General features: G+C 41.1%; 1 protein-coding gene across 3 annotated transcripts; it reads left to right on the forward strand.

Annotated features, from left to right (window-relative positions):
- Window positions 1-4,495: 4,495 nt before the first annotated feature.
- Window positions 4,496-11,245, forward strand: CUNH18orf21 (chromosome unknown C18orf21 homolog). 3 transcript variants are annotated; one of them, XM_036244597.1, is made up of 5 exons: window positions 4,498-4,633; window positions 4,715-4,737; window positions 6,931-7,130; window positions 9,150-9,349; window positions 11,037-11,245. In XM_036244597.1, exons 1-5 carry the CDS (start codon window positions 4,557-4,559, stop codon window positions 11,188-11,190), a joined length of 654 nt encoding a protein of 217 aa, XP_036100490.1. In that variant the 5' UTR covers window positions 4,498-4,556; the 3' UTR covers window positions 11,191-11,245. The 3 variants fall into 3 exon arrangements, with proteins under 3 accessions (XP_036100492.1, XP_036100490.1, XP_036100491.1); XM_036244598.1 differs by lacking the exon at window positions 11,037-11,245 and adding an exon at window positions 9,615-9,721; XM_036244599.1 differs by lacking the exon at window positions 9,150-9,349 and having other exon boundaries at window positions 4,496-4,633; window positions 11,037-11,129.
- Window positions 11,246-14,442: the final 3,197 nt, after the last annotated feature.

Raw genomic sequence — 14,442 nt, forward strand, 5'->3', positions numbered from 1 at the left:
CACATATCAGACCAACAAAAATGGTAAACTCACCTTTAGTTCCTCAAGTCTTCTCCATTCAGCCTGTTACTGTTTGCTTTGCAGTTTTCTTCTGGGTGCTCTGTGCATTCTCTCCAGGCTTTATAGTTGCATTCAGTGGGAGAGTCACCAAGGCCAGTGTGGCAGGAGCAGTGTTGAGGGTGCGCAGGTGCGACGAGGTCTGAAGTGAAGCAGTGACCAGCCACGCGGGACCCTGGAAAGCACAGCCAGGCACTTGTGTTCCATGTGAATGAGGAGGCTGGAGAGGCCTCTGAGCAGGGGCACGCTATGTCCCCCAAAATAACTGACATTGTAAGAAGGCCACTTTGCCCTCTGAAGAATGGACTGGGAGAAAGAAAGGAAGCAAAACAAGAACGCAGGGACCATGGTACGAGCGCAGGCAAAAGAGCAGAGTGGCCAAGGAGTGAAGAGAAGTGGGCAGTCTCGATCTGCTTCTGGTGGGGAGCTGGGAGGCCCTGTGGACAGAATGGCTACAAGGAGCGAGAGAGGAAGCAGCAACGAGGCGTTGTTGGTCTGAGATGGAAGAACCTGGGCAGTGGGGCAGGTTGATGGAGGAAATCAAGAGTGTTAATTTGGGCCCCCCTGAGCCTGCAAAGACAAGTTGTGATGCAAGAAATGATGCTGAGGAGGCCTCTGCATATAGGAGTGTGGTGCTCAGAGGAGAGAGAAGAGAGACAGCCGGAGAGGCATGCACATGCGCATATAGAGCCTTTCTTCTGCTTTATTGGTAAAGAATCTAGAGACAGATGCAACTATGTTAAAATAAACTTACAAATGATAGACTGAGAATTACATGAATTAATATAAGTAAGATGCTTAGAAAAGTGCGTGGCACATATTCAGTGTTATTGCATCCTTTTTTACTTCAATTCCAATAGAAAGAGACAAGTTTACCTAGTAAGAGATCTTTGCATAACTTGCTCTTCATCTGAAAAAAATCAATTAGATGCTCTACCTTAGACTGAAGTGAACATACATTTCATATTGATCAAAGATGTTCATGGAAGAAATCAAACTAGAAAGGTATGAGAAAAACATCTGGATAAATAGTATCTAGCCTTGGCATAAATGAGGCCTTTTTTAAGCTCCACAGAAAACCCAGACTCAATAATGAAAAGAGTTTGATCACATGCAAAATTCCGTATGGCAAAAAATGCTATCAACCATGCCAAAGATAAGTAAGAAAATACCGCATTATGTATGACAAGCAGAGGGTGATTTCCCCCAAATACAAAGAACTCCTAGAAATTGATAAACAACCCAACAAAAGATTTCTCTCTTTTTTTATCCTTACCCAAGGACTTTTTTTTTCCCACTTATCTTCAGATAGAGTGAGAGCGGGAGGGAGAGAGAGAAACATTGATGTGTGAGAGACACATCGAGTGGCTGCCACCCACACAACCAGGGACAAACTACAACCGAGGTATGTGCCCCTAGTGGGAACTAAACCCGGGACTCTCTGGTCCGCAGGCCGACACTCTAACCACTGAGCCAAACTGGCCAGGGCCAAAAGATTTCTCTTCACAAGAGAAAATACAAACCATCAAGAAAAATATGAAAGGAGGCTTTATCTCACTAGTCCTTAGGTGAACCAATACCCTTCACCTTTTCACTCATCCAATTTGACCCAGTTTTCTCAGACTAGGAGTGTGACTTGCTACAACCTTATCTGGATGATCTGGCAAATAAAAAAATGTGCCTATTATTCTACTCAGTAATCTCTCTTTTAGGAATTCAGACAAAAGAAATTAAAAAGCACCAGTGTAGCCCTGGCGGTTTTTGTCCAGTGGTTAGAGCGTCAGCCTGCAATCCAGAGAGTCCCAGTTCAGTTCCCGCTAAGGGCACATACCTCAGTGGCAGTTTGTCCCCACCTCAGTGGGATCGTGTGGGAGGCAACCAGTCGATGTGTCTCTCTTACGACGATGTTTCTTTCTCTCTCTTCCTCCCTCTCTCCCTCTCACTCTGTCTGAAGATAAACGCAAAAATGTCCTCGGGTGAGGATAAAAAAAAAAGCATCAGTGTATACAAGATGTTCGTTGCTGCACTATTTGAACTAGCAAAGCACTGAAAAGAACTTGAATGTCCATCAATAGGAAAATGGTTAAATAAATTATGGTTCATTACATTTTGTAATGTTGTCAGCTGTTAAAAAGCACATGTGAGAACTATCTACAATGACCTGGAAAGATGTCTGTGGCTTGTTGTTAAGGAAAAAGGCAAGTTATGTAGTATGGAAGTAACATTCTATTTTTGCTATTTTGTGGTTTTCTGTTTTTGTTTTTGTATGTGTGGTGACTGGTGGTATTTATACATTTGTACATGTATTTATGTGTGTAAGGTCACAGAAGGAGAAGATACCCAACTAATAGTGTTGGTCACCTCAGAAAAGTAGGATGGAAAGGTGGGAAGAGCGGGCATAATAACTTTTCTTTTGAAAAATTAAAATATGTCTAGATAGGTATAAATATATACTTTCTCTTTGTATCATTTGACTCCTTTCTGAAATTAAAAATGAAGGATAAATAAGGATCTAATATCCAGAATATGCTTTTTAAAAAAAACTCTTACAACTCAACCACAAAAGGCAAATGACCCAATTTAAAAATGGGCAAATGCCCGGCAGGTGTGGCTCAGTGGATTGAGCATGGTCCCATGGACTGAGAGGTCCCAGTGGGATTCCAGTTCCGGACACTCGCCTGGATTTCAGGCTCGATCCCCACTAGGGGGCGTGCAGGAGGCAGTAAATAGACGTTTCTCACATGGATGTTTTTCTTTCTCCCTTCCTTCCTCTCGCTCTAAAAAATCAATAAAAATGGGCAAAGGACTAGAACAGATATCTCTCCTAAGATACACAAATTGCCAAGAAAACACGTGAAAAGAGGTTGAACATCATTAGGGAAATGTAAATCAAACCACAATGAGATGCCCCTTCACAACCACTAGGATGGTTAGAATTAAAAATAAAAGTGAAAAAAATGAGTGTGAGGATATGGAGAAACTGGAACTCCTGTTAAACATGGAATTACCCAGCAATTTCACTCCGAGGTATATATCCAAAAGAATAGAAAACAAGTACGCAAACAAATACATGTTTGTGTTCATAGCAGCACTATTTCACAATAGCCAATAGGTAGAAACAACTCAAATGTCCATCAAAAAATGAATGAATAGCCCAGCTGGTGTGGCTCAGTGGTTGAGCATCACCCATGCACCAGGTTACCAATTTGATTCCCAGTCAGGGCACATGCGCAGATTGTGGCCCGATCCCCAGTGGGGGACAGCCAATCAATGTTCTCTCTCATCAATGTTTCTCTCTCTCTCTTCTTCTCCCTTCCTTCCTCTCTAAAATCAATAAAGATTATTTAAAAACAAAACAACAACAAAAACAAATGACTGAATAAACAACATGTGGTATATACATACAATGTAATATTATTCAGCCATAAAAAGAAATGAAGTTTTAATGTATGCTACAAGGTGAAGGACCTCAAAAATACTACACTAAGGCCTCGCCGGTGTGGCTCAGTGGTTTAGCGTCGACCCATGCACTAAGAGATGGCTGGTTCAATTCCTGGTCAGGGCACATGCCCAGGTTGTGGGCCAGATCCCCAATGGGGGGCATGCAGGAGGCGGCCAGTCAATGTTCTCTCTCATGGATGCTTCTATGTCTCTCTCCCTCTCCCTTCCTCTCTCTCTAAAATCAACAAAGAAAAGAAAATTACACTAAGTAGAAGAGGCCAGATGCAAAAGATCACAAGTATGAATGATTCCACTTATATGAAATGTCCAGAATAGGTAAATCCATAGAGACAAAGCCGACTAGCGGTTGCAAGGGGTTGGGAGGGAGGGGAGAATGGGGCGCCACGACTAACCGGGTATGACGTTTCCTTTAGTGTGACAGAAATGTTTCCGCACTACATAACATTGGTATTTGCAAAACACTGTAAATGTACCAAACACCACTGAATCTTCCACCTTAAAATGGTTACCCTTATATTGGGTGAATTTCACGTGAATTAAAAACGGAAAAAGAAAACAGGAAAGATAATCTCTCTTGTGCACATGCCCAGAGCAGGCTGGACTGGAGGTCTCCTTGCAGCCCTGCATCCACCTGCCTTGGCCAAAGCCAACACAGCGGGTCGCGAATCTGGGGGGCGACATGGGCTGAGGAAATGACAACAGGGGTATCAAAAGGAGACTATCAGGAGGGAAAGGCAGAGGAATCGGTGGGACACTCAGCTCCTTAGCCCGCTACCACTGCCGGGTCAAGCGGCTCCGCCTGGGCCCGGGTCTGGGGGGAACCACGCTGAGCCCGGGGGCGTGGCCGGAGGCGGGGCCGGGGCGGAGAGAGGATCGGGCGGCGCGCGGACAGACGCCAGAGACCGGAACTCCTCAGCGAGGGCGCCCGTTTCCGGACGGAGCTTGGGTCCCGACGTCAAAGTCCGCCACGCCGGGAATCCAGCTTCCGGAATCTCCTTTTGTCACCGGGTCTGCACGTCGCGGAGACAGCGGTGGCGATGAGGCAGAAGCACTACCTTGAGGCTGCGGCGCGGAAACTGCAAGAGAGCTGCCCGGGCCAGGCCCGCTATCTCCTGTAAGAGTGGACGGAGGGGAAGCGGGAGGCGAGCGGCGAGGCGGTTCCCGCGTTCCTCACGGGTCTCTTTCTCTTTTACAGCTGGGCCTACAGTTCGTCACACGGTAGGGAGAACGCCGGTCGGTTGTGGGTCAGGCTGTCATCGCCCCGCCCCGTTTCGCATAGTACTCAGAATGATCCAAAAGAGACATCTGATCGACCCACTGCCCCCCTAATCCCTCTCCCCCAGAGGTTTAATGTGCCTTAACTTGACTGATCTGTTAGCGGCATTGACACATTGGTCAGTCTTCGCGAAGTAGTTTCTTCACTTGACTTCCAGGTCATCACATAGTTCATCTCCTATCTTGATCCTATCTTAGTCAGTACATCTTGATCTGCTGTACTCCTTCCTCCTAATTTCCCCAATCTCTATAAATGTTGGGGTGTCCCGGGACTCTGCCCTTGGACCTCTTTTCTAGTTGCATTCACTTCCTTGGTGACAGTTTTTCATCCAGGCTCATGGCTTTTAAATTTTGCATACTGAGGACTTACAAATTATACCCCCCAACCCAGACCTCTCCCCCGAACTCTAGGTTGATATCCAGATGTGCCTTCTTGACAACTTTTGAATGATGATTAGGCCAAAACCTAAGCTTTAGTCCTCAACACAGCTCCTCCCATTTCAGCAAATAATAACTCCACTTTAGAGTTAATCACCCCCAAACCAGCAAATCCTGTTGGTTTTTAAATATATCTATAATCTAGCCACTTTTCATCACATCCATCTTAATACCCTGGTCCAAGACACCAGTCTTTCTCCCAGATTACTCCCAACAACTCCCATGCATTTCTACAGGCCATTCTCAATCTAGCAGCCAAAGTGAGCCTAATAAAATCCTAAGCTAGATCATGCTACTTCTCTGCTACAAACTCTCCAGTGACTTCCCATCACAGAGTAAAAGTGAAAATCTTTTAAAAGGACTACAAAGCCTTACATCACAGGCAGCATTATCTGTATGACCTGCTCTCCCTTTTGTTCACTTAACTTTAACCACTACTGGACTGTGTCATGGCCTGTACCCTTTCTTCTGCCTGGAATTTTTACCTTGCATGTCTGCTTGGCTTCCTCCCTCACTTCCTATGGTCTCTGCAAATGTCACTCCACAAAGCCTTTCCTGGCTACCTTATTTAAAGATTATGGGAGCTCCATCACCACTCACCTTTCCTGTCTTTCTCTTTTCTTCCCAACACTTAACATTTGATGGTGTTATATTGATTGTCTTTCTCCACTAATTGTCCTTTGTTCACTGCTTTGTCTCCAGCTCCCAGAACAGTGCCTGACACTTAACACTCATTCAATAAATATGAATGAATTTTACATTTGGCAGAGCTAAGTTACAAGCTCGGTGCTTAGCTCTTTGCAGTGCTATTGTATCCCTAGGACTTAGCATACCAATATATACTCATCAGTAAATATTCATTGAATAAATAGATGGTGTGCTCACCTTCCTTTTCAGCTGCATCACCTTCATGCTCACCTTTCCCACTATAGCCATGCTTTCTTTTTCACTGTACTTCTACCTGAAACACCTTTACCTATGATGGGTGCCATCTCCAAATACAGATAGAAGGTATAGTCATCTATGACAAACTTTTTCTAGCCTTCTCTTTGAAGTGTTTCTGGTTGGTCCATGCAGAGTTTAATAATTTCCAGAGCATTTACATCATATTCTGTTATAGTTCATACCAGTCTCATCTTTATTTGTGTAGGGCTGCCCAAGAACATGAGTTCTTGAAAGAGAGCAACTCTTTCACTTTCGTATTTGTGTTTCTACATCCTAGCATGGTAGATGGTCAGTGAATGCTCTCTTGTTTGCATAAAGGGTCTGGGGCAAGTCTGTTGTGTGTTACCTTGTATTGAGAGAGCTACCTCAATACAAAACACAAAATTGTGCTAATTATTTAAAAAAGAAACAGAGTCATAGTAAACTTTCTTATTTTGTGATAAATGTGTTTGTAAAATAGATGAGACATACAGCCTTTTTTACTTGGTACAAGTAATGAGCAAGAGAGTGGGGAATTACCTGTCTGTTGCTGAAAGGAATGAATGGATACAATTATAGTGTTTTGTAAAATAAATTATCGCCATTTTATCTTTTCAATAAATTCTCATATTTTGAGTTTGCTTAAGGATAATGTATATCTGCCTATATTAAATAATATACTTTTCTTTTTCACATCTATAACATTAGCAGTTTGTTTTAGGTAACAAAATATTCTGATTTATTGAATCGTGAATTTCATTTGTATAATTTTAGACGCTAAAAGCACTTTTGAAGGAACATGTCCATACTGTTTCCAGTTGCTGGTTCTGGACAATTCTCGAGTGCGCCTCAAACCCAAGCCCAAAGTGACACCCAGAATACAGAAACTTCTTAATCGAGAAGCAAGAAATTATGCACTCAGTTTTAAAGAAACAAAAATTGTGGAGAAGTACAAAGACTCCAAAAGTGTATTGGTAAGATTTCAATTAAACTAGAGTTTTTCTTACACTCAGAATGAGGTTAAGAATCAGCCTGAACATAACTCAGAGATTTGTAGTAGTATATTGAGATTGTCAAAATATATACATAAAATTTTCTAGTGATTACCATTTAGGCAAGTGTACAGCTTATTTTCGTTTTTTACAATTACTTAAAACCATATATGAGTTCTCAGTTGTTCTCAGATCTCAGTGTTGAGCATAATTATTTTTACAAATTGGAGGATTTCTTGAGCAAACCAGTGTGACTTCACCTGAACTGCAGCTACCACTAAATTATTTTTTCAGTTAATGGTCCTTTTCTTCAAACAACAGTAGCTTATTTATTAGGTACCAGTGTCACTTCTTCAGCCATCCCCTCCTTCATGTCAGAGTATGTGTTTAAGTTTATGCCCAACAAAGGTAAGTGCATCTTATGTTCATTCATTAAACCTTTATTAAAGGTCTATCTTATGCCAAATAATGCTAAATATTGGGGATATAAAATGGAATACAACCAAAATCAAATCACTTGTGGTTTATTATATAGAGACTAGTATCAGATACTTGATTACCAGGTACTGCTGGGCACTAGACATTATGACAATTTATATCTGGCCCAAGATTCCAGTTAGTAATAACTTGGATTGAACTGCCATATTTAGGAGTTTACCAGTATTGGACTAGTAAATGCATTTTGCTTTGTTATAAAATCGACTATTTAATCTATATCCAGCCTCTTCAAAGAATATAAAGTAACTTACACAGATCTTTGATACATGCAACTCTTCAATTTCATTTTCATCTGCTCATGAACATCAGAGTACTTCTCAGTTAAACTAGTTTGTATTAATTTTGTCGAGGCCTGGGCTGAATGCTGTGCATTGTGAGTCAGTTATGCAAAAGAAAGGCTTTTATCTAGAAAATGGACCATTTCTTGAAAAATTAATCCTGAAAAGAAAACAACCTCTAGAGCTAATGAAGTAAAGAAGTATGAAAAAGTGAGAATTCATTTGATTGGTTTAATAAGTTACTTTAGACCTATATTTACAGAATCTCTAAGGATTTGAAAGGGTCATTTAAATTTTTAGTAATATTTTGCCATGTTTTATTGGGGAAATGCTTGGAGTTCATCTGCAAAAAATGTTAAATGTCTACTGCTATTAAAAAGAACCATCCAGCCCTGGCCGGTTTGGCTCAGCGGTTAGAGCGTCCACCTGCGGTCCAGAGAGACCTGGGTTCGGTTCCCGCTAAGGGCATGTACCTCGGTTACAGTTTGTCCCCGGCCCTGGATGGTCGTGCGGGTGGCAGCCACACAATGTGTCCCTTTCACATCGATGTTTCTCTCTCTCTTCCTCTCTCTCTCTCTCCCCCTCCCACTCTATCTGTACAAAAAATGGAAAAAGTCCTCGGGTGAGGATAAAAAAAAAAAAAGAACCATCCAGGCCCTGGCCGGTTTGGCTCAGCAGTTAGTGCGTTGGCCTGCGGTCCCGAGAGACCCGGGTTCAGTTCCACTAAGGGCATGTGCCTCAGTTGCAGTTTGTCCCCGGCCCTGGTTGGGTTGTGTGGGTGGCGACCACTCAATGTGTCCCTTTCACGTCGATGTTTCTCTCTCTCTCTTCCTCTTTCTCCCTTCCACTCTATCTGAACAAAAAAATGGAAAAATGTCCTCAGGTGAGGATAAAAAAAGAACCATCCAGGTGTTAAAGGGTATCATTCCCAATCTCCATTCCCCACAAACATGATTTTACATTGAGAAAGTAGAAACTTTGTTATCTTTAAATGATGTTTTAAATTAAATACAAATGTTTAGCCATTGATTTGTTATTGGAGATTTTCTCATTTTAAATTTGTGTTTTGTCTGATTCCTGCTGCTAGGCTATAAGCTCCACAAGGTCAGCCTCTGTTACTCACCCTGGTCCACTCCCTTGCATACAAGAATTTAATGAACATGTACTTTATTGCAGTAAATTATAAGAGAAATCACATCAAATATTTCTTCTTTTGGTATGGTAGCTGATTACTTGTAAAACATGCAACAAAACAGTTAAACATCATGGTAAAAGTAGAAGCTTCCTATCAGCATTGAAGAGCAATCCTGCCACTCCTACGAGTAAACTCAGCCAGAAGACACCAGAAAGAAAGACTCTGAGTCCTGCAAACCTAAATCATAGTATGTCTGGTTCCAAAGGCAAGAGCCCAGCATTGATTTTCAGGTATCTTAATTCATTAACTTATTTGAATTGCCAGTATTAACTCCTGAATATTCCTTCTAATTTCCTGTTATATACAGTCCCTAAATTTGCCATGCAGTTCAGGCCTTGGCCCCCTTTTTCCTTCCATACCCTTTTCTTCTCTAGTAGCATATACTCCCATAGCTTTCATTCTCACCTCCGCGTGACTTCCAGGTATGTTCCTCTACTTGCAACCTCTCCCTGTTCCCAGCTATCTGCTAAATATATCTGCTTAATCCCCCTACAGGTCTCCACCGCTAACTACTCAAAGCTGCCCATCCTTCTTAAGTTCCCCATTCTGTGAATAAACATGCCCTTCTAGACATTCTGACCTGAAATGGCAAGTCCAGTTGACAACTACTGCCTTGGCCCTTGTCCAGGTAGCCACCAGTTTCTATCCTACTTTCATGGTGTTTATATCTGTTCTTTTTCTCCCTACCGCTGCTATCTGTTCAGGTCTTTATTCGCCTTTTGCTGAGTCCTCCTGTTTACACCTTTCTAGCCTGATCTCTTCCTGAAGCACAGCCCTGATTAGAAGCACCTCACTCTTTTCCCTGCAGGGCAGTGCTGCAGCAGGGCTCTCCAGCCCTCACTGCCGGGCACCAGTGTATCTGCCTGTGTCACTTTGCCTTAATTGATCGTGTGTCAGGAAAACTGAACAACTCACAGTTTACTCTCCTGCTCTCAACCTTTGTTCCTGCTATTTCCCCTAACCAATTCCTGTGGAGATCTAACTAAACAGGGATTTGTCAAGTGATACGGAATTAACTCTGACTAGGCACATGTTTTATTTTTAGCAATCCTCAATGCTATAAGTCGATACATTTAATTCCATAGAAACTGTGAAAGGAATTTTTGAACATTTGTTACTAAAGAGAAACCGAGTCTGGTAGTTTCTTTAATATAAATAACAAAATTCAGAAAGGACTAACTTATCTCTGTTTAATGAATTGAGTTTGCCAGTTTTCTCTATATTCTTGATTTAATTGTTTTTATATTTGGTGTGATAGGAATTCATCATGGAAGTTTCCACTTTATTGGATAAGAAGATAAAAGAAAATTTGTTGTATTTAGATCAGACGGCCTCTTAGACATGCAGGAATGAGAAAAATATTTTACACTTATCTTATACATAGGGAGGCAGAAGAGGGGTCAGGATGACAAACCCCAGATAAGGGTTTCGAGGATAGAACACATTTATTGGGTGGATATATTTAGAGGCCTCCCCTGTGCCTCGCATTGTTAAAAAGCACTGGAATATACAATTAGTAGAAAGTGCCTGCCCTGTGGAGCTTACATTCTCAGGGGAAGATACAGTGGAATGGTACCTACATGTGTAGGTTGAGATCCTTCCAAGTCCTTAGCATTGTCATGAATCTTGATGTCAGACTTAAAGGGAACTCAAACCTAATGACACTTCTTTAGCCTTCTCTCTCAGGTGTGATAGAAGCTTCTAGAACCACCCAATATACCAACTAAATGTTGCTCATAGCCTGTTTAGTGAGGAGGTTTTTGGGAATGACTGCTGGGTACAGCCACTGCTCATATGTGGCCATAATACAGAAGAGTAGAAAATGTTTCTAGTAGCTGTCATTTAGGCTAAGCAGGAAGAATATTTTAAATGATCATTTGTCAGTATACCTAAGTGTAGTTTTCTGTTTCTTTTCAGAACACCTACATCTGGACAATCAACACCTACTTGCTCTTCAAAAAATGTGAACAAAAGAAAGAAACACTTCTCTCAACTAAAAATGTTACTTAGTCAGAGTGAATCCAAAAAGAATTCAAAGGTGGACTTCCGAAATTTCTTATCATCTTTGTAAAGGATGGATGATGAAAATAAGAAATGTTTAATGGCCCTGGCCGGTTTGGCTCAGCGGTTAGAGCGTCCGACTGCGGTCCAGAGAGACCCGGGTTCGGTTCCCGCTAAGGGCATGTACTTTGGTTGCAGTTTGTCCCCGGCCCTGGTTGGTCGTGCGGGTGGCAGCCACTCGGTGTGTCCCTTTCACATCGATGTTTCCCTCTCTCTCTCTTCCTCTCTCTCCCTCCCACTCTGTCTGTACAAAAAAAAAAAGAAATGTTTAATGCAATTTCTGAAACCAAAGTAAGAAAAACAGCTTTCTAAAAACATTTATTTACTCTTTAAACATGAAAATTAGGGTTCAAAATCAAGCTTTCCTTGGAATTCTTCAGTGTTTATGGAGAAAATACCTTATTAGAATGGATAACTAAAACCTGCCTACCTCCCAGGGTACTTGTGAGGATCAAAAATGTATGAAAGGTCCTTGTCAGTAGTAAAGATATATATGGACATGGAGTGGTTATATTATTTTCTCCTGCTTTAATTAGTAGCTTTTATTATTTGTCATTTTCTTTCATAAGGGACTTGATACTTCTAAGAGAGGTCTGCTTCTTTCTAGGTGTCTATAATGCTAATTTGGAAAAAGAAAAAAGTATGTGTCTCCTTGTTTTCCCACAATCATCTGCATAATTGTATCTGAGTGAAATTTGAACATTATTCCTATTTTGCATGCAAAAGTAAATACTAATTCATTCAGATACCAGATTTTTCATTTTTATAGCTTTCTGTTGTTCCTTTGGTAATATTTCACTATAAGTGGCCTTTCATTTGCTCTAGTGAAGTCTAAAATTTATTATTATTTCTATGTTTAAAATTTATACTAGACCATAACATAGTAACACTTTAGCTGTTTTACATTTTCTCTGGGGCACAGATGTAATTTTTTTAAATGATTGGCTAGAATTGTATTCAACCTGTTTTTTAAAAAAACTCTTTAAATAAATAATTTAGATACTTTAAACTATAATCTTTTTCCAAGCTTCTCTGTTGCTACAAGTTTAAAACTCATTTTTCTGCCCTGGCTGGTTCCGCACAGTGGTTAGAGCGTTGGCCTGTGGATTGGAGAGTCCCAGGTTCGGTTCCCGCTAAGGGCACATACCTCGGTTGCAGTTGGTCCCCGGCCCTGGTTGGGTCGTGTGGGTGGCAACCACTCGATGTCTCTCTCTCACATCAATGTCTCTCTCTCTCCCTTTCTCCCACTCTCCCTCCTGCTCCATCTGAAGATAAATACAAAAATGTCCTCTGGTGAGGATTAAAAAAAAACAAAAAAACTTATTTTTCTTCCATTAGGGCTTGGTAAACTGTGAGAGGCCAAGGTTATTAATGTTAGTCTTGTAGTTGTGTGAAGTGAAACTACACTAACTAGGGTCAGCATCAAAGAGGGATGGTGAGGTCATCATTCTGAACTTAAGACTATGGGCCACAGGCTGCAGGAGCTGGGTCTGCCCTTTATGTCCACAGCATCTAGCATAATACTTTGGTCATGATAGATACTTTACCTTTCTGGCTAACTTCTCACCAGAACGTGTTTCTCTTGAACTCTTTTTGCTCTTCTGTTCACTTACCCAGTCATATGAGCTCTTCGTAGTTCTCAGCACATACCATCTTGCCAGCTATTGGCCTTTGCACGTGGTTTTGGAGAATGCTGTCTACACCAACCCCACTGCATTGTGAGGGCTACTCCTATTACAATGCTGGTGACCCTATACTTTCTGTTGCTAATTGTCTCTAATTAGCAGAGAGCAGAGAGCCTGTGAGCTCTCTGCATGTCTGGGTAATCTCAGTTATGCCCCCAGCACCTAGTTTCCTGCCACGCACGTAGCACAAACTCTGCAAATATTCCTAAACTACTGTATTCAAATTCAAATTCCTTTGTCCACTTGTTCACACTATATTTAGAACTAATATCCTTTCTGACCACATGACTGGGAAGTAGCAAAAGTAGAAACTCCTAGGTGATTAGCTCAGTTGCAAATAAAGGACACCATATGTTTTCTTTTTGGCAGAAGGGTCTTTGACATCTCTAAAGATAATATTCAAATTATAGTGTGGCCCCGCCGGGGCCGCTCAGTTGTTGAGCGTCGACCCATGTACCAAAAGGTCGACAGTTCGATTCCCGGTCAGTGTACAAGCCCAATTTGTGGGCCAAATTCCCAGTGAGGGGCATGCAGGAGGCGGCCAATCGATGCTCTCATCGATGTTTCTCTCTCTCCCTCTCCTTTCTCTAAAAATCAGTAAAGAAAAAATAAATAAAATTATAGTGTGGACATAAAACATTTTGAAGAAAACACAAGACTAAATCTCTATAACCTTGGATTAAGTGATTCTCAATTTTCCTAATACCGTGACCCTTTAATACAGTTCCTCATGTTGTGGTGACCCCCAACCATAAACATTATTTTTGTTGCTACTTCATAACTGTAATTTTGCTACTGTTATGTCTTAGGCGACCCCTGTGAAAGGGTCTTTTGACCCCCAAAGGGGTCGTGACCCACAGGTTGAGAACCACTGGATTTAGCAATGGTTTGTTAGATGTAACACCGAAAGTACAAACAACAACAAAAAAAACTAGACAAATTGTACTTCACAGTTAAAAACGTGTATGTTTCAAATGTGGATACCATTAAAAAATTGAAAAGATAAACCACGAATGGGAGAAAATATTTGCAAATCATTATCTGTTAAGGGGCCTGTATCCAGAATTATAAAAAAAAAACTTTTAAGACAACATGGACAAAGAATCTGAGCAGACAGTTCTCCAAAGAAAATAAACAAATGGCCAATAAGTACACTCCTAGGTATATACCCAAGAGGACTGAACATGTCTATACAAAATCTTATATATGAATATGCGTATCAGTATTACTTATAATAGCCAAAAAGTGGGAACAACTCAAATGTCCAACTGTTGAACAGACATATAAGATGTGATATATCCATTCAGTGGAATATTATTCAGCCATAAAAGTGAATTACTGATATAGCTTGAACATGGATGAACCTTTGAAAGCATGTTAATTTAATTATTATCTGGCCAGACATGAAAGGCTACATGTTATATGATTCAATTTATATGGAATGTTCAAAATGAGAAAATATATTAGTGGTTGCCTGAGGCTGAAGGGAGTGGGGAGTAAATGAATATGGGTGTGTTCTTTTTGTTTGTTTTAGGGTGATGAAAATGTTCTGAAATTAGTAGCAATGGTTGCACAAC

This window comes from Molossus molossus, unplaced genomic scaffold (genome assembly GCF_014108415.1).
Source record: "Molossus molossus isolate mMolMol1 unplaced genomic scaffold, mMolMol1.p scaffold_m16_p_6, whole genome shotgun sequence".
NCBI classification, from domain to species: domain Eukaryota; kingdom Metazoa; phylum Chordata; class Mammalia; order Chiroptera; family Molossidae; genus Molossus; species Molossus molossus.

Coding starts and splice junctions, on each gene's coding strand:
- CUNH18orf21 (XM_036244597.1), top strand. CDS start 4,557: ATGAGGCAGAAGCACTACCTTGAGGCTGCGGCGCGGAAACTGCAAGAG. Junction 4,634..4,714: donor GGCCAGGCCCGCTATCTCCT/GTAAGAGTGGAC, acceptor TCTCTTTTACAG/CTGGGCCTACAGTTCGTCAC. Junction 4,738..6,930: donor GGCCTACAGTTCGTCACACG/GTAGGGAGAACG, acceptor GTATAATTTTAG/ACGCTAAAAGCACTTTTGAA.